Genomic DNA, 26,694 nt, shown 5'->3' with positions numbered 1-26,694 from the left:
TAATTTGTATTTTGAGAAGAAAGGACAGGGATCTTTTATTTGAACTGAATAAAATCAATTCATGATTTGCTAGACATTTGGTACTAACAAGATTAAAAAGGGACTGGCCAAAAAAAAAAAAAAAAAAAAGTTTAAGTTCTGTAACTTGGTGTATTTTATAAGTACTGGCACTTCAGTTTGCACACGAGTTTCCTTAATCCTCATGTCATCATTCCTCATCACTGACACCAACCACACACAAAGGCTGTAGCTAGAACTGTGGAAGTACAGGGACTGTTTAGCTCAGCCCTATAGAAATGAGATGGAAATTTCATTTTAATTGTCTTGCTCTTCTGGGAAGTCCTGGCAATTCCTGTTGTAAACTCACACCCCTGCTGAAAGAGTGAACATGTGCCTTATTTAGGGAAGGAGTTAACGCTACTATTGACAAAGCGGTTAGTTAATAAAATTAAAGTAAGTGTCAAAGTGTATTTCTGCCTACCAATGTTCCTCTTACCTGTGGAGTCTGGCATGGGTGTACTGCAAGAATACGCCTGTATCTCCACGACTTTGAAGAGCTCGATCCCAGCTGAACTGATAATCAGATGACAGAAGGCCTCGGAAGTCCTGCAACAGGAACTTGATGTTACCTAGGTATGGATCTCCATCTCCATTTATAGCTTTACACATTCAGGCTCACCTGAATTATTAGTGCCGCAAGACCAACTTTCTCTGCTGTCTCCATAGGGTCTTCTACCTCTTTGGTTGCTGAAAAGGAACAGAGAAAAAGAAATTTCAAGTCCATAACAGTATAAAGACTTGCTCAGAGTTCGAGATGTCAGTAAAACATGAGATCTATCAGAACTGTGAGCTAGCAAAACAGAAACTGTCAGGATGCATACAGCAAGTCCAAGACAGAAATCTTTCTTCGAATGGAAGATACAGCGGTTTCAGACAGGCTTTTTCCCACTTCCTCTGGTTAATACAGATTTTAAGGCTGGCTCATTACTCCAGTCTAGACTACACTGCGTTTCTCTTTGTAATGCGAACAGCCAATCTGTAAAACCAGGGAGAGAATGACAGAGGCGTTCGGGTTTTGTTTAAAAACCTCAAAGTGATAGGAAGGCTTAAACAGTCAAAGACAAATTGTTCCAGTGACTAATAGAGCACTCGGCTGCACATTTACGGAGTATTCTTGCCTTCCACTGCAGACACCTAAACTGGCTGTACTCAGACAACCTGAGCTGGGTGCTCCAATTTCACTTTTAAGCCGCAGGAGGACACCAGTGCTGTCTGCACACACAGTCACAGAATCACTTAGATTAGGAGGCACCTCCAGAATCTGTCTATAAACTCTCCTGCTCAGGCAGGGGCAGCTACAGCAGCCTCCAGGGCTGTGCCCAGGCAGATTTGAAGCATCTTCCCAGATGCAGACTGCACAACCTCTCGACAACTTGCTCCAGCACCCAGTCACCCTCACAGCAGGGAGGTGTTTCCTGATGTTCAGACGGAGCCTCCCGTGTTTCAGTTTGTGCCCACTGGCTTTCTCTGTCACTGAGCTGTCACTTTACTTCTGAAAATGGACTCCAGGATTTGTTGTCCTCAGGGACTGACGTAAGGCTGACCAGCCTGTAGCTAACTGGATCTTCCTTCTTGAAGACAGGATGGATGTTTGGTTTCTTCTAGTCCTCAGAAACCTCTTCTGATCACGAAGACCTTTCAGAGATGATCAACAGTGGCCTCAGGCAGCATCAGCCAGCTCCCTCAGCACTCACAGGTGCAGCCCTGTTCACTTATGGTGCAAGGTTCAGTCTGTTCAAATGCTCCTTAACCCGATCCTCCTCCTCCAAGGGCAAGTATTCCTTCCTTCAGACTTTGCCTCTGGCCTCAGGGACCTGAGTTTCCTGAAAGCACGTCTCACCAGAAAAAAGCAAGGTGAAGAAGGTACTGAGTGCCTCAGATGGGTGAAGGCAATGTGGGACATCTAAGTTACAAGCCTAAAATTGGTGTGTGAATAATACTTCCGTTGCAGTTCATCTAAATTCATGTTCTTTCACTGGACATTATTAGTTCTTTGATTAAAACCACTTTCCTACAAGGAATCTTCTTCCTGAGCAGACATGACAAGAGCCTCTCCAAAGCTCTTCTGATTAAATACACTGACCTTATGTCTATCACTGCAAAACCTAATTCATCTGGAAGAGTCTAAGAGCTGTGTCCAGCTTTTTTGCAGCTCCTTAATATACTTCAGCAGTATGCTGCTGCGTACAGAAATTCACCGAAGGGGCAGTTTCATTTCCCCTCACACAGGGAAGGTCACAGGGCCAAGCTGGTGCTCCGGTTCATCAGAAGCACAGTGCCCTTGCCTGCATTAACACCACTTTAAATGCTGGATCTTCAGGGAAATCAGACTTGTGCTTGGACTCACAACCTCGCCTAGGGAAAAAGTGATCCTTCTGATACACATCACCCTTCTAAAACCAATTTTAAACTCAGAGCACAGTGCTCTCTGTCAGGGTCTCCTCCTCCCCTCTTCCAGTTTGTCTCTGCTGGACTGAAAGGAGGATTTTTACGTCTTTGCAATTCAAATCCGCTCCCCTTTAGCAAGGAGCAAGTACATTTTTTGATAGCGGTATATGTAGTCTATTAAATTTGCCGAATTCAGCTTATGATTTGCTGTCCCAGATGATCTCCCACCAAAAGCTGAAGACGCAGAACTGAGCTGTTACCTTAAAGGACCACTGAAGTGGAATCAGTTTTGCAGTGCAGTTTTAATACTCTTAGATTTCTGTCTTTTGCTTTGCTATTTCTTCGTGCCAGGTCAGCAAAGCCAACAGAGAGAACTTTGACAAGGTCATGCTACTCATATCACTGTTATCTGCAAAATTTAGAAAGTACTAAATTTGAAAAGTGTGGGGGCAAAGAAATGTCAGACAAAGCCATCTAAGTCAAAAGTTATGCAGCAAAGGAAGTAGGCATTAGAGAGGGGATTTTTGTGGACAGCAGGGTTACTGAGATGAGTAGAAAGAAAAAGGACACCAATAATGGGAACTTCAGTAGCAGAAGACCTGTGCGAAGCTAACAGCAAAGAAATTTTATCAAGAATATTTAGCTAACCAGCTTCAAACCCATATAGGCATGATTTTTAAAGCCAGCACTGGCTGTTAGATACCCAGCTCCAACAATCTTTCAGTGACAGCCTAGCATCTTGATACCACAAGCAAATGTGTAATATTTTTACTCTGTGCATCCAGACACTCCTCAAACACCGAAGGTATCACTATGAGCAAGGGAATATGATTTCTAATTAAGGGAAGGGAAGCAAGGCAGGAATTCAAACACAAGGGGAAAAAGTTTTACAAGCACAGGTAGGATTTAGGATCTAACTGATCTAATGGATAAACTCTGGGGAATGCTGCAGTACCATCTGAACACATTACCTCCTTTGGCTGTTCTGCTCACTGCTTGTACCCCTGCCATGTCAGTTCAGTCCAGCACAAAAACAAACTGGCTTTGCACTCAGCTGTAATACTGACCTTCAAACTGGAGCTCTGAGATCCGTTCCTCTCTGCAGTAAAACTGACTGCAATAGATGGTCACCCTCCTGTCATTCTGCCTGCCTCCCTCCTCTCTGTCTGCTCTTCAAGCAAAATTGGATGCACACCAAGTTGATCACTGATTCAGTTTAGCATGCAACTCTAGAAAGCACAGGAGGGGGCAGCATTTCCCTGGGAACTGCTTGCATCATTATTTGCTTCAAGAGAAAACAACTCCACTACCTCAGGTACAGGCAAACGTGCCCTTCAGCAGGCTGCTGCAGACCTGCGACCTCTTGGGGACTCCGGAAACAGTCCTGAGGCTGGGAGGATGGCGAGGCAATAGCTGCAGACAAGGTACAGTCAATCGTGCCAGAGAAAACTGTCAGAGCTACAAATCCTTTGGATGAAATCTATTGTTCCCTGAACTCCAGCTCCAGCTCTACTATTGACTGGTCTGCCCCTCCAGAAAAAGCAATCAATGGCTGTCCCCCAAGGGCAAGTACATCCTTTCCAGTGCAAGAGCATGATGAAATAATTCCTCTGAATGCTAAGATTTGCAAGTCTGTAATTTAGGGAGGTTCACAGAGTTGCAAAGGATTATTATCGTGTTGTTTGAGTTATGGTAGATAGGAAAAGCACACAGGTCAGAGCACATTGCTATGATTAGTCTGATTCAGGGGAATGTAAAAGGCAGAAAAGACAACAGGTTTCTGATCACACAGAACATCAGAAGAAATGAATAAGACCTGAAATAGCTAACTTTTTGCAGAAGCCATGTTTTGTAACATCCTCGAACGAACTTCATCTAAAACATCTTCCAGGAAGACAACTTCTCCTCTCCGCGTCTTCATCCCTTGAACTAGCCCAAAGGACACATGCTGGCACCTGTGTGAACAAGCAGCAGGACCCAAAATTACATTTTAATCAGCAGAAATGTTTGCAGTGTTTGTTTAGAGCTGGGTTCTGACCAGGAAACAGCAGTAACAGCTGAATAAATAGTGCTCCAATGTGGGAAGCTGGGTGATATTATCAGTAACTCTCATTTTGGCAACCAAAACTCCATCCATATTATATAATGAGAAAATTACGAGCAGAACTATGATAACCTGCTCATTTGTGCGCTCCTGGGAACCTTTCCTGCTACTAGCTTTAGTACAGAGGGCTCAACGCAATAAATTGATGAGAGGCAGGATGTCGACAGATCAAATTACTGTGGCAACACAAACCTGTTAATAAGATTAGAGAGGGAGTCATAATAATTCTATTGTGGCCACATTAAACTAAAAGTGTAATTAATCATCACTAATAATAAAACATTCTCTGCTTCTGCTCACTCTAATCCCAAGCATTATCCTGGATCCATAACCTAAGGTAATTTTAGTGCAACTGTAAGGAGTGTGGAAGGAGGTAGGCTAATATTCCTGAAGGCTAAAATCCTATATTTAACTACAAAAGGCATGCGGTCTGTCAGAGAGGAATATGATTTAGTCTGCAGATCCGTTATTGACCTTTGCTCAGCTTGCTAACAAGGTCGCTAATCAAAATGAGTAACAGTGGGGATACATTTCCCTGCAATAGATATTTCAGGCCTGGAGCATGATTCAAACTCAGATTCAGATCAGGCCTAAAATATCATACTTCACAAAGCAATAATTTAACAAGGGATCATACAATATCCCAGAAGCTATGCCATAAAGTCTCTGAAAGACTATTTTCCTTTCTCTCATTTTTATATCAAGCAGTTATGGAAGACCCCAAAAAGTGGTGGACAAGGCTACTGGGTTTTGCGTCCTGAACACATGGTGGTATCTCCACTTGCAAGGAAAGCAGGAGCAGAGTTAGAGAATGAAACGGTTGGTGCTGAGGACCTGAGCCTGCACTGCACACAACTCTGGGGGTTTTGTTTTCTTATTTTTCCTCCTTACTGAACTAGTATTAGTTGGGTCTTACAGGCCAAATGTCTGCTTGCACTCTGCAGTTCAATAGTTGCTCACCTGTAGGAGATCTTATAGCTTAAGTTTCATCCAGAATGTATACATGAGGTGCTACAGCATGGTGGTAGGTAAGCACAATCAGGAGATACTCTTCAAAAGTGCCCCCCACTGAAATTCCACTGTACATATACTCATTCTTCCACTCTCCCCCCCTCCACCACCCAAAAAAGTACATAACCGAAATTTGTAAATACGTACCTTTCAGCCCAGTCATAGCCCATGAGCTTCAGTATTTGGAACAAATGTTGGAAGTGACTACTTTGACTTTTATCTGTCTGAAAAATAGAATTGGTGCATAATAGAAAACACCTCAGGTTAGGTAAGAATTAGCTGTTAACGCACACAGCACCATTGATACTGTGCCAATAAATCACTACAAACAGAATTAAGGCCTGCAAAGAGAGACAGGACTTGAAAACTGTAACAGCTTGTGGCAACAAGATTTTGCATTGTTACAAAAGAAATAACCTCTTTAAAAAATGATTATTCCTAGGTCATGGATGCAAAGCCGTGAATTGCAATGAAACCTTGTTGTTCTCTAGTTTCATGTTATGTTACCTGCCCATCAGATTAAATGCCTCTATTCTCAATGCAGAGCCTTGCTGCTCTTGATATGTTCCCATGTTTTACATCACCAGACCTCAAGGATCCTTTAACATGGGAAGAGAAGCCTTCCTGAAGCCTGTCAGTGATACAACTACATAATGATAATGATACAACTATCAGTGATGTACCTGCATGGACTAACACAGCTCCTAGTGAAAGCCAAAAGGCAGCTTGCTTTCCACAGACAAAACCGTCTCCAGAATCCACTAGTTTCTATTGTCTGCAGTGTGGCTTGAGGAGCTTTCAAAAAAAAATAAAGCATAAATGATAACATTTTTATATTAATGATGCACCTGTGCTCTCTTCTACTTCCAGTTCTTCTCTCCTCGGACTTAAGGCAGTTTCTGATGAAGTTCCTTTATGTCTAGCAAGGATCTTCACAAGTATTCTAGCCACAACTGTCACTACAAAGTTCGTTTTTCTACCTAGTTGCTTTGTCTACACCACTAAGAGTCCTTCTTCATCCCTCCCTAAAACACAAGGCTGACAAGAGTGCTGAGATAATTCAATAACCAGTATTTCCTTATTTGTTTGGCATTCCAAGACAGGGAGTGAGCAGTGGGTGAGGTGCTTATCTGTGTTTTTTTTCCTCAGCTCTACCACCACATTGAGCCTAAAGCACCTGCTTCCTCTTTCAGAGTTCCTCATAACTTGTTCAGCTCCTCATCACCTCTCTCCTGCAGAGGAGCAAGGCTAATAAATAAATGGATAGCGGTGGTTCGCATTTCAAACAAGGCCTTCCAAGCTCTTTTCCATGCACCTCACATACAGGAAAAGCTCTCAGTACATGAAATAAAGCAAGATCTCTCTTGCTAAAAGGTCTTTCAATGAACTTCATGAAGTTTAGATTAAGGGCAGCTCACTGTACTGGCCAACGCTGCCTTGCTGTTTCCTCTGCTCCACACTAGGTCTGAATTCTACTCCTGTTTTATGAGACATTATACATTCTGTGACAGCAACTAGCTTTGTTTTCTAAGTACAAGAGCATGTCCCTTAACACTTTGGCCATCATCACAGCATTTAAAAGCCTCTTTGAAGGACTGCAGTCTTCTGTAAGCAATCAAAAGATGCCAGTCCTTCTGACACTTACTTCCTTCATGACTGGTCACAGTGCAGAACTTAAGTTTGTAATTACCTGTAGGACCTACGCATGTAAAAACAATGTACAGAGCAATGTTTAAAATCATTAAAAGAAAATAATCTAAAAGATTATTTCTGTAGTCCTGTAAGCTACCAAGGAGATAAGAAGATGAAAAGAGAGGCCAAGCTATGACTACTTATTAGGCAGTAGAAGCTAAGTGCCAGGCTTCAGCTGGTCACCTGAAAACGAAGCATCGACTCCTGTGGTTTGGAAGCTGTGTGATACTGCAAGAAGCATAACAGGGAGTGAGTGTTATGCTTAAACAAATCACCTAATTAAAATTTCACGAAAACCAAATTTGTTGAGAAAGATGGAAATAAGTACTAGGAGTACCACACAGCTTTATCTCTGCCTAACACTAAGAATCAAAACATGGATGTGTAAGCAGGAAAAAAGATGAACCCATAGACACTACCACTTCATAAAACACCACATTTTTTGCACACAGCTCCACAGCATTGCAAAAGTAACACAAATGCTTAAGAAGATTTGTATTATGAAGAATTTTTTTATTATTTTTTTTAACCTGTACAAGCCCCTAATTATACACGTCCAAATGTAATCCGAGTGGTTAGCTTTATGGGAGAAGTTTGCTGTCTGACAGTAGGGATTATGATTTATTTTTCATACATAAGAGTTTTCATCTCCTGTTTTGCGTGCAACATTCAGCTGAAATTTCCTCACATTTTTAATAAGTGTCATGCATTTTATAACGTTTTGGCTATTTTGCTCAAATCACTGCATTTCTATGAAATAAGTAGGATTATTTTACTACAAACCACTGATTTACAGCTTTACAGCTACTAAACCAATTTAATGTTCTTTTAAGCAAGTTGACCTAATGAAAACAAAAATTCAGTTATTCCAATTCAGCTGTGAGCAACCTGTTAATATGAGACTATTGTTTCCACACACGTTAAGCTAATGGAGTGAGCTAATGGGCTCATTCCATTAGCTTAACATTCAGCGCACATCCTGATTTGTGCAGAATACCCAGTAATTTTCTTTCTAATTGTTCTTTCTCCCTTGGTCCCCACTAGCTCATGGTATAACAAGTACAAATAGAGATAATTACCTAGCTACATGAACTAGCAGGAAGCTTCCTTAACTCCTAATGAATTGCACTTTCACAGCCACACTGCTCTTTGATGCCAGTGACTCTAGCGTGTCGCAGCCAGCAGAGGCAAAAAAAAAACAAAAAACAAAACACAGCACCACTAAACAAACCAAGAAAAATAAAACAACAACAAAAACCTGTTCTATGATCACATGTTGGAATGACAAGCTAGCAGAAATTTCCTGAAGACTGAAAATAAAAGGAGGAACGTGACTTAATGAAAAGTTCCACGTAAACTACGTTGGTATTTACTTTTATGTTTATTGATTTCTCCCTCAAATCGTGGTATTTGTAACATTATATTGGCTTTTGAAAAAACTGTACCAGAGAAAATACACAGGCATTATCACATCACAAAGAACATGCCAGAATGTGCATGTTTTTTTTCCACAGGTCATTAATTGACTGTTCATTGGTCATAATAGAACATGATTTTCAAAACATTTTTTTCTAAATCTGGGAAAAAAAAGAACATTTAAAAGCATCATGTGATCCATCCTTGGTGGTTATGAAGCTAAAAAAAAAACACACAAAAAAGCTCTACATAATTGAGAAGATAACCCTACAGCTTATTACTGATACTGCTGGAATTGTTAAGAAGCAAAACAATCAAGCACAGAAATATAAAAAGGCTCCCTGCCTACAACTGCTTTGTTCAGATTGATTAAACAGTATTTCATGTATAAATTCTAACATAATGAAATCGAGGCACTGTTCAAAACTGTAAGAATTTACATCACAGATAACACATCAGGACTTTAGACTAAATCCAGATTCATTTTAGAACATTAATTTATAATATTACAACCCCTTATAACACTAAAAGCTTTTTTCTGACTTGTTTAAATATTAATTACTACATTAATATAGAAAATATAATGCCAATTGAATAAAGGTTTCTTTAAAACAAATTAAAATGAAATTTTAAAACAGAGAATTGCTGTTTTTAAACAGAGAATAATTTTTCAACCATTCTGTGGGTCATGAACTGAAACAGAACCAAGAAATACTGCCAGATTGAGGCATAGCTTCTGGGCAATGAGGACAGTCTGTGTTACTGCCAAAACCACCACGTGCCTAAGTTGTATTTGGGAGCAAGAGATCCCCCCAGACTATTGGAGAGAGGCTCAAAGTGTTCATGTATCTAGAATTACTTACCACATAAATCATAGTATCGCAGCTATGCTTCTTCATTCGGTCTATAGCAGCAGCAAGATCTCTGAAAGAGATAGTAAGAAACTATTTGGACTTTCACTCAAACTAAACAAGCCTCATTATTTACCACTTCAGAAAATTACCTACTCTTATGAAGGAGAGAGGAGTGCCATATTGGAGCGAAAAAGAGGACATCTGTGCTTTGTTCACAACATGCACTTGAATTGTTTTTTTAAACCACTGGCTATGAAAATTACTGAGGAAACAGTTTTTATGGGAAGAAGAAGTCTGTCTGGGCTTGGCCATGCTTTGCACCTGGTCAGTCCAATCTGTCCTGTCTTCTCCTTAAACTCCATTACTAACTTTTCTGGGTGAGGGGCTCTTCTGTGCGTATGCAAGTGTTTGCAGGTCTACGTGTCAGTTACTGGAACTAAGGGCTACAGCTCATACGGCAGGTAGTTGAAGCACCCTCAGAGCCAGGTACGTGTGTGTCTTCAAGGCTGGGGTACCAAAGGAGATGGCTATTGGAGATAACAGGAGGTCCATGCCAACTACTAGACTGTGGGGCCGGTGGGGTTGACTGAGAGACCCGTCTGTATATGTGTGGGCCTCGCTGTAGGAGGCAACAGGAGAAAGTGAGGATCCAGGGCCAGCTGATGGATGGACCCCATATCTAAGCCCAGTTACTGGAGGAATCCAACGTGGCTGTGTCTGTACAAGCAACTGGAGCTGCCCTATGGCCTTGGGGGCTCGTGTGCCCAGGTATTGGTTGGTTGGTTGGGCCTATGGGCATGGAACTGTGGCAGCCTCGTCTCTCTCAGGCTCTGGGATTCAGCAGCTACCTGATGTGCAGGATTGATTGCAACCCCTAATACTCTTCTCCTGAAAAAATGTACAGTTTATCCCGAGGGCTAGACATCTGATGATCTGATCTACATTACTGGCCCAAATAAGCTTTTAAGACTTCCCTATCAAAATATCCAAGAGGAATTTTACTGATGAGAAGGGAGAAAAACAGTGATAAAATTGATGGTGCAGTGCTGGTGGTCCACTGAGTCAATGAAGACATGGTTGAACAAGCCATTTTCTTCTGCAGCACACTGTAAACAAACGTTTTAAGCAAGGGTTTTTCTAAAACCTTCATTTGTCAAGTGTTTATGAGATGAAGAGATCTTGGCTTTGTTTTCAAAGCTAGTAGCTGGAGAAAGTATTATGACTTATGGAAAGGGGAGATTTACTAACAGACTGGCTAAGGGAATGAAAAGTATTTAAAAGCAGTTGTTTTTCCCGAGCCATTTTCATCCCATCATAGTTACATTGCTAGTTCCAGTTACAATTACTCATTAGCCAATATGTTCCATCACAAAAATAAAAAGCTTCAAAATCTGTACTGTTATAAATGTGCTCATGCACAAAAGTTTACTGGCCAAATAAAACCTAATAAACACAGATGAACTTACTTGCCTTGTTATATAAAGAGATGTCCCATCACTACGCATGACTGTGGAATACAACGAGAGGTCTTTTTTTTCTGAAAGATCCACAACTCCTGTCCCTTTTCTGTAAGATGAGAGAAAAGGCTAAAGTAAATGCAGTCCAGATTCAAAATACAGGTAAACTTCAGGTAAAACAGAAACAAACCAGAAGGCCTCTTGCCGTATGACCCCATCCACTCTGAACAATCTTGATCTTTCCTTGAATGACTGCCTCCCAGAAGCCTTGTCAAAGACCATTCCTCTAAGCTGTTGTCACCACTGGTGATGTCAGAGAACCACCTCCTCATATTCTGGTACATTCTGTGAATATAGTTTTCTTCCCCATTCAGGCAGGCAGCACGCGGAAGCAAAGATCTCTGACTCTCCTTGTTAATTGACACACGCAGCTACCAAACTAATCAACAGCTGAAAAGGCCATTAGGAGCTGGCTGCTATCATTGCACCTAATTTGTCATGGCCAGGCTTCAGTGTTAGTGACAAAAAAGGCAAACATTTTTTCTCTGTGATTGCACAAGTCCTGTTGGTTTTCTATTAGAACAGCTATTGAAACCATATAAAGAAAACACTTTCCTGTAGGTTACATACACACCACGGTCATCTTATCTTTTCACTGAAATGTTAAATAAACCACACCAGTAGACTGAAAACCAGGTCATACATTGTTTTCTGAAGGAGTCCTTTATCCTCCAACATCCTCAGAACTTCCTGGGATTTCTCCTGATAAAATGATTCACCAGAATACTCATCAAAGTGGACTCCTAGGCGCTGAAAGGTTCCAAGAATATGAAAGAAAAGAAACATTGTTAGATTAAGGCCAATCATTTCTTCCAATTAAGTCAGATCACAGATCTGTGCCATGGGTCAGAGAGCAAAAATGGATTTTATTCCAAGAAATGTCACTTCATTGTTAAAAGGAAAATACATTTGGATTTTGATATAATCGATTTCTGCATGAGAATTAATCTCCCCAAGCTGAATACAATGTTGGATATAACATTAGAGAAATTAAGAATAAACTGGAGAGAGTGATTACTATGGAAGTTCTGGGGTATGTAATTAACTTGCTGTGCTAAAGGCGAAACCAGTGGACTACAGTTACCTGGCCTTGAAGCCAATCCTATTTTAAAGGATTTAAAGGAGGAAAAAAAAAAAAAAAAAAAAGCAGGAGCTGCTCACAAACTTTGCTGAGCACACAGAAATCACAATTGCTAGGAAGGATGAAAGTACACCTAGGAGAACCTGGATGACTAACTGCCAAAACAGGGTGAAATAATATAATAGTACAAGGGACGAGGTTTTTAACTGAGGATAAGAAAGGCTGTCAGTCCATCCTCTAGATATTTATTGGTTTGAAAAGGAACTGGGAGAGCGAGATCTAGCTGTATCCACCATCATGTGATGGATGATGAGTAACCATCACGATGCAGTTGCAGACACAGCCCAACACTCCATTCACCCTAACAGGTCAGGCTCCCACTAGAATTATCAAAGCTGTGCCTCACGTAGGAGACTTAACTTAGGGTGCTAGGCATGAATCCAGTGATACCTTTCAGGGAAGAAATTAAAGAAACAGCGAGGTTATCTGGATTATTGAGGGTAGGGCAGGCCACTTCTCTTTTAGTATTGCAAAACAAGGATGAAAGAAGACACGTCTATAAATACGTCATGAGGAGGGGGATGAAAAGTGATATTTGAAGTGAAGAATCATGCTAGCAGAGGGCAGTTGCATAACTAATCACAAACTCCTCGGAACTGGAAGTTAGGAAAAAAAAAATAAACAACCAAACAGTTCAAAATCAGGCACCCACTCCAGAATCTTATTGCAAGAATGTAGGAAAGAAAAACACTAGCTTGTTTTCAGATGGATTCAGGTGGTTCTGGAGCAAGACTACGTCCTATCAATACCAAGAGACTGGGTTCAGTGACAGGAGGTTTATTTCCACTCCTGTTTCACAATTTCATAGCACCGATTTTGTGGTCAATAGTGCAAACTTCTCCCATGAAATGGTGGACACCAGCTCCACTCTTGAGGTTACAGTATACAACAGATGGCTGTATGTTAGTTCAACTCTACCTACAGAGTACTTATGCACTGATTACTATTGTAATCTCCTGCTGCTATGATTTCTTTCACTCAATTTAATGTGTGACATACACAACTCCACATTATCACATCAGAAATGTGAAAACAGAGTTATCTCCCAATAAAATTTATAACGTGGAAACTTAAATTTAGTGGGTTGTTGCTGACTTCAAACGTGAAGCAGAACTGAACGATATTTAGCTAACGCTGGTTTGCACTGTTGCTCAGTGCCATGCTCCTGGCTTCAGGGCTCCTGAGAATGGAGGATTAGTCAACAGTCCAATTAGATGGACCCCGTTAAACAAAACCTGTCTAGGTTGCCAGAAACTAAATGACTCTCCACTTTGATGTTTAATCAACTACTGTGCTTTTTCCAAACAGAACAGAGCATAACCTGGCATATTTAGAAACATCTTCCCCTTGACAGTGTGAAGTTTACCAGAAAGGCAACAAATTCACAACATTACATCAGCCTCTAGTCTTAAATTGCAGTCTCTTGGATGAGAAGGTGCTGTCAATTATATTGATGGACCAACAGATAAAAGGAGACCATTTTACCAGCAACACATAAAAAGCAGTGGATTATTTGTACCTTATAAATTCGGATGTATTCTTCAATGCTGAAGCCTCTAAATTGTTTCCAAAGTGACAACGTCTGCTCATCATGTTCCTCCAGTTTTCTAAAGAAATCTGCAGCCAGCTTTTTAATGTTTTCATCTTCTGCTGCTTTGTTAATCTGCACATACACCTAAAATATAACGGCACTGAAATTGTTGAAGAAATATAATGCTCTCCTCAAACAAAAATAAAGTTCTACAAGAATAAGACAACAAACAGACTAAAGGTGATGTTTTTAATGTCAAAAATGTTAAAGCTGTGTTAAAGGAACACATTTCCTATTTAAAGGATGAACGACTAGCCTAAACTCCAACAGGAAAATGTGCAGCTAGCTTATCTTGAAACAAGAGTAATGTCATAATTTTTTACTGCTGTTGCTACCAGTGTCTTCATAACCTTGAAACAACCACAGCAGCAGAACATAGAAGAAATAATTTGCATGAAGGGGAAACCATCACACAGTTTTAAACCAGAGACCTTTCTTCAGAGGACCACAAAGTTGAAACTTTGCACTGCCTAGAAATTAGCTGGCAGTTGAAGCAGCACCCTAGGTGGTGCCATTGTTGTACCAAAAATAAACGACAAAAAACAAATTGAAACCAAACCAACAACAACAAGAGTTCTGAGCCAAAAGCCACATACTTATAGTACTAGGTATCTACACTAACATTTGCTGCCTCTCTGTGGCTGGAGTCAAGTATACGAATGTCAATACCTGACTAGAAAGGCACATGCACTAATAGTTAGCTAGAAGTGTTACTAACTCGTTAGCTGATCTTACCAAGGTACACCAAAATTGGCTCTCCTGTTCATAAACAAATTCCTTTCTATACAGAGGCCAAATATTTCACCAGACAGTGATTCTCTTCTCTCCATGCGTAAGAATTTGAAAGCTGATTGAAAAGTTTTTAAAAAGATATAGTATTACGTAAAAATAATAACATTGACCAGTGGTTACACTGTGTATTTAGACCCAAAGAGTTCAATGCAGATTAACTTTCAAGTCTTTGTAAGAGAGTTTTGATCCCCAAATCACTGCAATCTTGATAATATAAACTTCACTCTTGCAATGTTCAGACGAGTTTGCCAAGAATACCTTGCTTGAATGGGTCTGCCTATAAAAAAAAGCTTTCACAGCAAAACTCTTGAACTTTTCCCCTTCCTTTCATGTCCCAAGATTTTTAGAGTATTGCTGACAAGCCTCAAAGATTAATGTTTGCTTAGTTCTGCCACAAAAAAGGAACTTAAAGTAGAGGAAAAATTCTACCCTGTCCAAGAACAATGCTCCCCCTCCCACGAACAATGGCTTCACACACTCTAACCCCTTCCCCATCTCTGATGCTGTAGAGCAAAAATAATGCAAAAGACATATTTGAATCTGACGCTTGGCCAAAATATAAGGTGCAAAGTTATTTGGAAAGATACGTTCATCCACATATTTATTTATACAGAGATGGTGCCATGGAAATTTTTAAAGTTCATGTAGCTATAGGAAAGATTGGTTTCATACAACAGCAGAAAAACACCCCTTTAAAACGTGCTTCTGTATTTGATACAGTCCAGGAACACAGCTGAACAAACAGTTAAAAATAGGGGATATTTGAGAACTGTAATTTGGTCTCAAACAATTACTGCTTTAGAATCTTACAGCTCAACTGAACACTATTCACTAAATCTAAAGATAATTTTCAAGGTCCTAAGGCCTACGTGCTGCTGCAATCTATTGCAGCAAAGCTGCATTAAGCTAAAGCTTTAATGTAAAATTCAAGTAGGCAAATTTTAAATCCTAAGAATGGACTGAAATTATAAATAAGAATTAAATAACATACATCAATGCATAACCACAAGAATGCGACTACTACTTTCTCTCTCTGGAAATCAGCCCTAAGGTTCTAAAACACATCCACGCTAATAATCTATCAATTTTCTTGAGCAGGCTTCATGGGTGAGGGAACGAGAAAACAAAACACTCCTATGTCAGAGAGGCTGGCAAACTCAGAAGAAGCTATTCTGCCACATAAACAACCTGCCTAATATGTATTCAGTTGTACAGTGCCCAAACATTCAACCACACTTTGTTCCTTTGCCAGTAAGCAGATTTATGTGAAAGGGTTAGCCCGATGTACTGCCTGAACACCTGCATTAGCAATAGTTCCCACATCCAGCTTGGAAAGTAAAGCTTAACTCAGCATCCTTGTGGCTGTTGGATTGGTACAACACACACTGTCAACCAAAGATAACTTAAAAGTATCAAAAGATTCACAAAAGCCTTTTTTTTTTTTTTTTAATTTGCCTATTGCACTGTTTGAAACAAGAAGTAACGTAGGAACTGGTAAAAAGGAAGAAATAAATACTGACTTATCTGGATGAACATCCAAAATCCTATCAGTTCTGTAAAAAGAAGACTTGTTAAACTATGACAGCCTGTGTGGAGACTCCAGGGAATTCGTTTGTCCCTGATGCACAGAAATGCAAACTGTGACACCTGCACTGTGTCGAGGCAGGCATGGTGGGCAACCAAGAGAGCACCCCCCTGCAATTAAACAGCTTTCTCTGCTGTTGGAAGGCTTTTCATTAACACCTGCCAACAGAAATTGCACCTTCTAATGGTCCTGGGTCTTACACACAGCTGAAAGAAAGAACAATCTGCAGGGCTGGAACAGCAGTCTGAAAAGTGACAGTCTCTTCTCCTTACCTGTATGTATGTTAAGGCTCCACAGTAGCTCCAAAACACCTCAAAGATAACCTGCCCCCAACCATCGTGAATTGTGTACTGAGCAATGGAAATGAAACATTACTTGTTCTAAAATACTGGCAACAAGAACATTTTTATACCACATATGCCACTTCTTTCAGTGTAACTGAACACAGCTTTGGTAACCAGCACACGACAGCATCAGACTTCCTTCCCACTGCAGTCACCAAAGCTGTGCTCGGAGGTCATCGCTGCCGAGTTAGGACAGCTGATACTGGTCAAGCTGTGGCAGTCGCAGCACCCCATGCAACCCGAGGACCCATTCAATTCCCTCCCTTAGGAGGTGTATTTTTCAGTCTAATGAAACCTGTCCCTGCTGTCACGGGCAGCTGTCTTTCAATGAAGTTGTTTAAATACAACATGATTGCACAAGTCCCTCGTGACCCTGCAGAGGCACCATCCTGTACAAAACTGACAGTGACATTAAATGGATTATCCTCTGAGGTACCCAAATGGTCTTCTCTGAACTTACCTCGAAAAGGTGCTGTAAAGGACTGGATTTTAGCTTCTCTTTATCGCCAAACTGTTGGAAACCAACACCCAGTAAACCTTGAAAAACAATTAAATACAGAGTTAGACAACAGCCCAGCCCAGAGTGTATTGTTTTGCTGATTAAGTTGTTTTAATAAGCAAGCCCTGTCGTAGCACTCTATGTAATAAGACAAATTGCCTAAATATCTAAACAATGTAATAAGTGCAGGCTATAAAGAGATCAAAAGCATAGCCTTTTATTCTGCTGTACGAAAAAAGCTTTAACAGCTAGAAATTAGTATAAAATACAATGTCAACTTTTCAATTCCTCATAAATGGAATTTCTTCCTAGACTTGCAGATAAAGTTATATTTTACACAGCGACCAGCTGAAAACACAAAGCCATACAGGGGAAACTGTCCAGCAAACAGAATAATCAACCCCCTTGTTTGGCTTCCTCCCTTAGCAGCATTATCACTTCAAGGACAGTAGAAACTGGGACACAACGCAGTTATTTCACATACCACTCATGCAGTACTCTGAAGGGAGCTTTTTGCTAAATGCTGAGAATGTGCAGCTTTTCTTCACATTATCTGATCTGGCTTCAGCACTTTCTGAAAGCCATCTGAAAGGGCAAGAAATTCAACCCCCCAACTGATTGTCTAAGTCAAAAGAGCCCATTAATTCATTCCGTAATCTAGCTTTATTAACCCCATAGCCTCTTGGATTATCTGAGGCTGCTTTTAAGGTCATCCCTTCCTTCTGAGCCAACAAGGACCTGGACTGATATAAAGACAGCATCTGAGGAATGCGGGCACCCCTTTGAAAGCCCTTAGCAGCTAAGCAAACAGCGCTATCTCCAGAACTTCCCTCCCGAAAACAACGACTGCGATAGAAGCTGTAGCAGATTTAGATAGGAAAAACAAGTTAGAGTTTAGGAAACAAAATGCGTCTGATCCTATTGAGAGGGTGTTTCTTTAAAGATAGCCGGCTCTATGGGCTTGGCTTCTTAATGATCTCTCTTAGTGTACCTACACACCCCACTTTTCCATGCTGCTTTCACAGTCCAACCCCCAGCAAGGCTTCCAGCTTTCATTCACCCCAAACACTTCCTTCCACATGTCTCTGTCTTCTCCTAAATATTTGTTATACTCCCCAATTACTGGCAAGACGTAGCACGAGCTGGGATTGAATTTGACCGAGATGTGCTGACTGGTGAGCTGACAGGCTGAGCTCAGAAGTTAACTTTCTCTCCCCGAAGGCACTACATTGTATTCCTACCCCTACACGTCCGCCAGCTGTCACAAAACTAGGAGAACTTTGTTCTCCGGGATATTTTTTGTCAGATCTGGCTGAGGTTGCCCAATGCATTCAGAATTTATTAAGAGCAGAGCGTCAGGAAGATGGATGGACTGACAGACGGAACGACTGCCTGAGATTTGTTACCTGAAGAAACCTGCCCCAAAACTGCTTCAAGCTTGAGGACTGCTCCGCCATTTTTCAGCAAAACACATTTTCAATTATTATTTTTTAGAGCCTTCAACAATGGGAGTTGTAATGGAAATGCTGACAGATTGTTAATTATAGCACCGCTTCTGGGAAAGGACTAATATACTAATATTCCTCTGCTATAATTCTGTGAAGCATGACTGTGTTATTTGTTATAAAGCCTGGCACATATTTGAGCTGAGCCAGCCCAAATAGAGAAGGGAGCACCCATCTGGAAAGCTACACTTGGGACTGCTCTGTCAGTGGTACCATTTTTAACAGCTGTGCTCTGGACAACAGGAATATAGGTAAATAACACACAGTCATCCTTATTCTTTCTAGAAACTTTGTGTTAAATTTCCTGGTATTCAGACTTACGAGTACCATTTATCTCCAACGAGTGAATGAGGTCAGCTGAGAAGCCCTTTGCCTTTTGCATTTTATTGCTTAATTGCCATTGCCACATTCATTATGCAAGCGCTGGTGATAAAAAATAATGTCTATGGGGTAAAAATGAATGAAATACGTAATGATGAAATTTATTTAATTTTATGTAAACTCATTCTGTATTCAATTCTTACAAAAGAAATCCTAAGTAAAGTGAAACTGCTATAAACTACGGTTTGACCAGAAACATGATCAGAACAGAGAAGCTGTGGAGGAAATAATTTGACAAAGGAAAGAAAAAAAAAAGAAAATAAATTCTATTACTGCTCTCACAGTCATAAGAATATTTCAGCCAACTGTCTACAACCCAGGAATTTACTCTAGAAGGAGAACTGATAGAACTAAATATCTTTTAGGTGTATCATCATTACTGATGAACGTGAATACATAAATAGAGTAGGATATTTCTGTTACATTTTTAACCCAGTTTACTCACAAAGTTGATTAATTAAAATCCCCCGAAGCATTGAACCAGCTCAACTGAAGGGGGCAGTATACGGGCTGCAAAGAGCTAAAATGACTGCTTGATAAGACATTTCACTTGGTGTTTGGCAATTAAAAATAAATATAAATGCTGTTTCCAGACCCCACTGCAAAAACTGTGTGACAGTTCTATAGTTTCCATGAACGTATCAGTTTTCAAGAATGAGAAAATGGGCATGGCTGTGTTTCTTTTTTCTTCCTAAAAATAGGTCAAAATCAGCTTTCAGGTGGGGGATTAGAAAAGAAGGGGAGAATTTAGATAAATTTAAAATGCAAGATTAACATAAAAAAAAAAACAACAAAATTGGGAATCCTATGGATGGGTCAACTGCCATATGTGAATAGTATTTACAGACCTAGCAAGCAGACACAAATGAACTCTAGTCAGGGAATAAATACCAGCCACACGGGACTGCATGAAAAGATTTCTCAGTTCTCACTTACCTGACGGGCATTTTGGTGGAGGTAGCAGTGTGTATATGCATGCAAGCAAATGCACATGCAGGCAAGATTGACAGTCTTCTAAGAACTCACTTGCACATTCTCTACCTACACATCTCTCCTTTTGCTACATTTTAATGGCAAACTGAATATTTTGGGGGAAGTATTGGGATACCTTTAATAATACAAACACTCAAAGCATTGACCTACCAAAATGCTGTTGCTAAACAAGTTAGTTTTACTCTGTGAATAACAAACCTGTTTCCACAGGGGAAAAAAATAAATAAATAAATAAAAATTATAAAGACACACACAAAGACAACTAAACACAAGAATATAACTTCCTTTTTTTTTTTTTTCCCCAAACAATCATTCTATTCTTATGCATACAGGTGTGGCATAGCTAAGTTAACAAACTTACTCTCCCACTATTCCTATTACCCATGCAAAATCTGAATAAGGAGGACAGTAGTATCACCACAGACATGCAACAGATATGGTATCATGTATTTATGTTGTATGGAGGCAGCAACAGTAGCCTGTTCAGCTACTAGAGCACCACAAGTACAACCACCACACTCAAAATATTTCTCCTGTGCTTTAAGAATAAACCTCAAGCAACACACAGGTAATCTGAGAGCTACTGAGGAACCGTTGGGCAAATTTCCTCTTGTATTTCTTGCATGGCAGTATACGTCATACTGCTGATGAATCACTCTGGATTGCTTTGTTTTTGTCTTAAGGAGACTAACAACACAATACTGTACTTTATGAGCTCAGGGTGAATCCAACGTGCCTGCAAAAACTGAACTTGGAAACCCAGACCACGTTATACAGTTGAAAAGTGAACAGTAGAAACAAATATCAAAACATACCAAACTGCATGCCCCAGTCACCAAGGTAATTTATTCTTGTTACTTCATGTCCCAGTGCAGCTTTGAGATTTGCTATAAAATTCCCTGGTAAGGAATCAAAATTGGTGTTATTATGCAAAGTTGTAGGTCAACCTCATCCGATCAATTTTATGGTTTTGTCATATTGAAAAGGAAAAGGAAAAGCAAATCAGTCAGGTGAACTACTCTACACGATGCGCTAAAATACTTCCAAACTTAAAGCAATAATAAAAAAAAAAAGCAGCTTTGCATTTGAGAGGTGCCATAAAGCGTCTCATGCAGATCCGTATGTTTGTGTCTCTGTTGTCTGTGCATGCACATTCTGGAAAGTACATGACTATAAAAAATCCTTATGTTCATAAGGAGCCATGTACGACTTCTCGTATATTCACAAATACATGGTAGTATCCATATTTCCCTTCTCAAAGCCAGGAAACCTCATACCAGGAGGTTAAGCAAGGACTGATATTCACAAACTGCTCTTAACTGTGAAGTTAAACAGAGAACAACTCCAAGTCCTTGAACAGTACTGAACTTTTCACACACTGTGTGTCTGGTATGTTCCAAACTTACCACATCACATAAGAACATCTTGGTTCTAACTGTTATTACAACAAAAACCTTTTGTCTTTCTCCTGAGTTTTGCTGTATCATAGAATTACAAAGGAGTAACGCATGCAACCAAACAATAAGTGCAGCCCTTCCCCTATTCTTCTGTGCTTCAAGGGTACCTTTTCTTTACAATACTGATATAAAAGGTTGCAAAAAGCTTTCTCTTTTTCTTTTATTGTAACGCCACACTATAGTTTGCAATCACGTAATTACTTTCCATTCCTTTTCCTTGTCATCAATTCATTCTGTTTCTATTGGATGAATATCTACCTACAGAACTATTTTCGATTTTTTTTTTATTTTTTTGTAACAAAGGGCCCGGAAATGCAAGCCAAAAATACGTAATGCCACTCAACCTTCAGTCCACGAAGAGGCAGATTTATTAATTTTATGTAACTGATAATTATACATGATACATTAGTATAATTAAAAATAATGCATTATTAGCTCAACAGATGCTGTAGGGTCTTCAGCTAATAACCTACAAATTTTAATGAGACACGGCAAAGGCAGGGAGAAATGATGTTTTCCATATGCTATTAGAATACTGCACAATAAACTACTTAATTATTCCATGACAAATGACAGCAACTGTGTCAGTAATAGTAGCATAGAGGAATTAACACATAAAAGCAAATGTCTTGCAAGACAGCCACCAAGACATAACTATCTGCTCTGCAGTCCAGCACAAATCAGAAATTTAAAATTCAAAGGACTTTCATAACACCTCAATGAAAACTGCCCTGGGTGTCTTTGTGGAACAATTTTAAAGTACTTCATTTAATGTTCACAGTCATAAAACTATATTACGTGTGACTTAATAAATCTGCCAGCAACACACCATGCTCTTTTCTTCACTGTATAATGAGGAAAAGGCTTTTAATTAGCAAGTCAAGCCTGACACAGCCACTCCACCAGGAGTGAAAGGTTAGCCCAATTCCCCTGTCAAGTGAATCATGGAGACAAGAAGTCCTTTCAGGACGCACACTGAAACGCATACTCACCTATTATTGTGGAACGCAAGTGTCCTATGTGAAACTTTTTGGCAATATTAGGGGAGCTGCAACAAATTTCCACAAATAGCATTTGTTCAATGTACAAGGCTGCCACATCTCCAACTCAGAAGTATTCAACTCATTAGTAACAGCAGAAAAACTGTAATTAAACCACAACTTTCACCTTGCCCTTGTAATTCTCTGATTAGTTTTTGTTCCAAGTAGATCTCGATATCAAACCTACTTTTCCTCTCGTATCAGCAAGCAGCCAGTGTTAAAGAAAAAAAGAAAAAAAAAACACACCAAGGAACCTCCCAATATCCAAATATACAAGTGACAAAAGACTTACACTAATGTCTCACTTTCACATTTATTGGACTTAAGAATCATGTTCTTCAGACTTTTATTAGAGGTAAATCTGGTACCAGATCAGGTGACTTGGTGTACAAGAATCAGTAACTAAAATCACATTTTCTTTCAACAATGTCCTTTTCAAAACTTGTAAATGGCATATCATTATGCAAAACAAACAAACAAACAAACACCACACCTCCAATGCTGTTTTATAATATGAACAGATGTTTTGTTTAGTTTGTTGTTTGTATTTTACTTCACTTTAAGCTTACAATAGTGGCATATTATTAATCCCCACAACTGTTTGCCCTCAAAAACAAAATTAAATTTCAGCTATGAACATCCACCCTCCAAATTAAAGGCATGTGCTGACTTTCTGACTATGGAAGCCTACACAAGGAGAATAGATGAACAATTTTATTACTTTTTTTTCAATACAAAAAGTGATCCAAATCAACCACTTTTCTTTCCATGCACAGGTGACCACAAATAAAATAGATACTGGCCAGAAGTTCTGGGGCCAGCAACTGAGAAGATTTAGCAAGATAAATGCTTGGCTGCTCAAGCAAGTCAAGGATGAAGGTAGTGAGGACAGCTAAGTAACAGCTTTGGAAACTGAAACCCAGGTGGAAGAAGAAGTGCATTACTGGCTGAAAATTCAGATGATGTCTCTTGATAACAAGATAAAAGAGGCCTACTTAGAAACTGAATGCTATTATGCACTAAAGGAGAACGAGGCATGAACTCTTCAAACACCAAAAATACATTCTGGGAAAAGCCTCAATTCCCTAAATAAAACTTAAATTCTACTTGGCAAATCTATCAGAGTATTAAATACAGATGAATGTAATCCCATAAATGTGGTTTAACTTCACAGGCACCGCACATTACGGCAATGAATATCAATCAGTAGACGAGGCTGTATTCTCAAAGGACTCATCACGAGTGCTTACCTGAACTCAATCACTGCCTTTTGTCTAGGCACCATCGAGAAAAGTTCACTTTTTATTCCATATTGTGAGCCATCTTTCAACACCTGCTGCAGCACGGTCTAAAGCATAGGGAAGATAAAATGAAGGAAAATAAGTATCAACAACAGAAAATGTGATCAGGAAAACCATCCACCAACCACACAGGAGTCTGATCCCACAGCTGGTTTTCACATTACCAGTTAGATGGCTGGTCTGCCAAGAAAACAAGGTATCACATGCACATGGAAATGCCATTAACTTTTGAAAGCTGCACCGGATCAATTAAATAAGTTAGACAAATTGTAAGCAGAGATTTTGGTGAAAATCTAAGCTGATTTTGGTAAAAACTTAAAAGGAGAAAGCGTAGATTTCATTAAAACTGTTTAGTTACACAACATCAAAGTGCTGGAGGGTCACCCAGAGGTAATCAGTAAGCAGGAAAGGAAAGTCAGCCCAAGAATGTGGGTAAAATAGTAACCTCCTGTAAAATAAAGGCATTCTCGTGTAAATAGGACTCTTACCTTACTCTGTCTGACCAGGACCCTTGCCATGCATAATTCAGGTAACACATTTTAAAATAAAAGCTATCTTGTAGAACTAGACCATAGATTTTGATCAAAGACTGGGAGAGCTTATAAGCAGTAGACTTGATGAGAGAATTTATTTCATTGTGCAGCCAGATGTTCTCAGCAGGCTTTTTTTTCTCCTTGATTTAAAAAGAAAAGCTACATAGCATACCTCTGAGCTTCTTCAAAAATGCATTCTTCCCATGAATAAATCTTATCAAGGCACACTTTGAGGACTTTGGAATGAAATTCCTATGAGTCCTGTCCTAGATCCAAAGTTTTTGTCAGCGTGTGCATGTAAAGGACACCCACTGCACACAGCACAACCCAGTCACAGAGGTCCAGCCCTTAGGGACGCATCTGATCTCCCACACACTCCTTGTCACTGAGGACCTGCAATCCAACGTGCTGTAATTGTACGATCATTACCGTGCTTATGCAGGTCACCTCAACAGCACATGAAAGTGTTTTTATTTTCAGGAAATCCGACACAGAAGTTCAGGATTTCTAGCCTTTGTGACTACCACTAAAGCCAGCCTAAGGGACAAAACTGCAGAATGCTCTCCATCAGTTCACTGCAGGTAGACTGAAACAACAGCTTATGGGAGATACCTCATGGTCTGATCATTCTTAATAACAACAGGATACATACACGTCAACCAGTGGTTTAAGTGAAGAAAAACCAGACAAAAGAGGCTTAGCTTTTTCTGATTTCAGTAATACAAATGCTTTCATTGTTCTTTCTAGAACATGAGGCAGACTAACATCTCTAGCTTTTTCCAGTTGCTTTACATCACTGCCCACTGTATGTCTTCATTAATCTTTTTTTAGGAATAGAATCTGCTTAATGTTCTTTTCCTTTCCTGTTGGATGAGAGTATGCATATACAATGTGGAAACAGAAAAACAGGAGACTTTTGCAAGATCTTGAGCCTCCTCAGAATCACCAAGTTACTTAACTCCAAAACAGGAAGAAAAACAACAACCCACAACACTCACATTCTACTAAGACTGCTAGGTTTTCCTAGGCATCAAAAGCCAGCCTGCTTTCTACACCTCTAGCACCAAAGAAAGCCAACTATTCAGTCTTCACGTGTCTAAACACCCCTTCTCCCACCTGCGAGTCTGTGAGAATGGCTTGTACAAAAGCACGTCTACTTTGAAAGCATGGAGATGGTCTAAAATGCCTTCAAATATTTCCTCAACAGCATGAATGTAGTTTGTGGAAAGAGGAATCCTACGCTTCATCAGTACTGCAATCATACAGCAAGGTAATTCCCTGTATTCACCCTGCCTTCTTCAGTTTGTCGCAGTGATGCCAATACACTACGAAAACTAATACACAAAGCTGTAAGTATCGGACAAACTTCCTGAAGATAGTACAGGCCTCTAGCAATGTGAGCTGAAGTGGAAATCTCATTCCATTCAGTGGAAAGTTGTTTGTTTGATTTTATTTTTCCTAAAGTCACCTTAAAACACTTCTGCAGCAGAAATAACAGATGTAGAAAAAAGGAACTATGCCTGTAGAGAAACCTTTAATGCTGTTTTCATTATGGCACCTTAGAAGGTAAGCCAGACACACAAACAAATCCTCAAATTTATCACAGCCTTATTCTCCTTATTAGTGAAAGTCACAGCTAGGTCTTCTCTCCTCCTCTCTCCTCAGTGATATAATGCAAAATTCTGTGTTCTAATCCCACATTTCTTCCAGCAAAACTCTACTAGGCCAGACACATGGTTTTGCTTGACTCATTATACTGAGTAAAATCCCTACAGACAAAGCACCTTGTCAAATCCTGCCCGTGAATACAATTTAACACCAAAACTGTTCTTTCAGTGAATAGTCAGGTGTTATGTTCTTATCATGATGGATTACAGATAGTTAATGAGAGTTTAAGGAGATGTTTCCAGGCAATACATAAAGCAGGCAATTGATAGGAATGCCTAGGCATTAGCAACTCACAAGGCGACTTATCATTCAGGAGGAGATGATAACAAGCCTAAGTGACTCGCTCAGTGGAAGCCCTGATAGGAAGAGAGCTTCACCAGCATGAGGTAAGATCTGATTTCCTGCCCAAATCACATGTGGCTCATTTTCTAAGACCACGATGTTGTTTCCACAAAAGCTGCCTAGATTAATGCCTTGAACACTACCACAATGTAGCTTGCAACCCAAGTTAATTCAGCTGGCTTAGCAGGGCTTTCATTCACTCCCCAGTCGAACAGCACCAGCCAGCCACCCATCCTAATGCAAGTTCTTGAAAATAATCCAGACCGAGTGCAACCAGAATGCTACTCTTATGGACCGAGTGGTATCTTCCTTTCACTAAATTACTGGTTTAACAAAACTAAGATTTCCATTCCAGTCAGATTGGACATTGCAGAATTTTTGGCAACAAAGTAGTAATGGTAGATTTGAAGTCAGGTACTTTTGTTTCAGGTATCTTTCTACCATTCTTCTTTATTCTAAACAAGAGTTTATATGCAAGAC

At 39.9% G+C, this 26,694-nt stretch overlaps 1 protein-coding gene across 9 annotated transcripts in view; it reads right to left on the bottom strand.

Moving 5' to 3' along the window:
• RARS2 (arginyl-tRNA synthetase 2, mitochondrial) overlaps positions 1 to 26,694 on the bottom strand; it is a 54,980-nt gene that overhangs the window by 22,021 nt on the left and 6,265 nt on the right. For 7 of the 9 annotated variants that reach the window (XR_011808467.1, XM_072036201.1, XM_072036203.1 and 4 more), the window contains 12 exons: positions 23,621 to 23,718; positions 22,323 to 22,378; positions 20,689 to 20,772; positions 16,956 to 17,032; positions 13,703 to 13,858; positions 11,686 to 11,792; positions 10,996 to 11,091; positions 9,535 to 9,595; positions 5,711 to 5,787; positions 4,279 to 4,403; positions 680 to 747; positions 497 to 606 (listed from right to left, as the gene is read on the bottom strand). Coding sequence is in view for 8 of the 9 variants with exons in the window: in XM_072036201.1 (XP_071892302.1) it covers positions 497 to 606; positions 680 to 747; positions 4,279 to 4,403; positions 5,711 to 5,787; positions 9,535 to 9,595; positions 10,996 to 11,091; positions 11,686 to 11,792; positions 13,703 to 13,858; positions 16,956 to 17,032; positions 20,689 to 20,772; positions 22,323 to 22,378; positions 23,621 to 23,718 (1,115 nt within the window). In the remaining variant the exon portion in view is untranslated. Of the gene's footprint in view, positions 1 to 496; positions 607 to 679; positions 748 to 4,278; positions 4,404 to 5,710; positions 5,788 to 9,534; positions 9,596 to 10,995; positions 11,092 to 11,685; positions 11,793 to 13,702; positions 13,859 to 16,955; positions 17,033 to 20,688; positions 20,773 to 22,322; positions 22,379 to 23,620; positions 23,719 to 23,835; positions 23,861 to 26,694 lie in introns of those variants that run through there. The other 2 variants (XM_072036207.1, XM_072036208.1) reach the window with 2 other exon arrangements.

Source organism: Anas platyrhynchos, chromosome 3 (assembly GCF_047663525.1).
Source record: "Anas platyrhynchos isolate ZD024472 breed Pekin duck chromosome 3, IASCAAS_PekinDuck_T2T, whole genome shotgun sequence".
NCBI classification, from domain to species: Eukaryota; Metazoa; Chordata; class Aves; order Anseriformes; family Anatidae; genus Anas; species Anas platyrhynchos.
The sequence above is the reverse complement of the archived record's forward strand: the minus strand, read 5'-3'. Positions and strand labels throughout refer to the sequence as shown.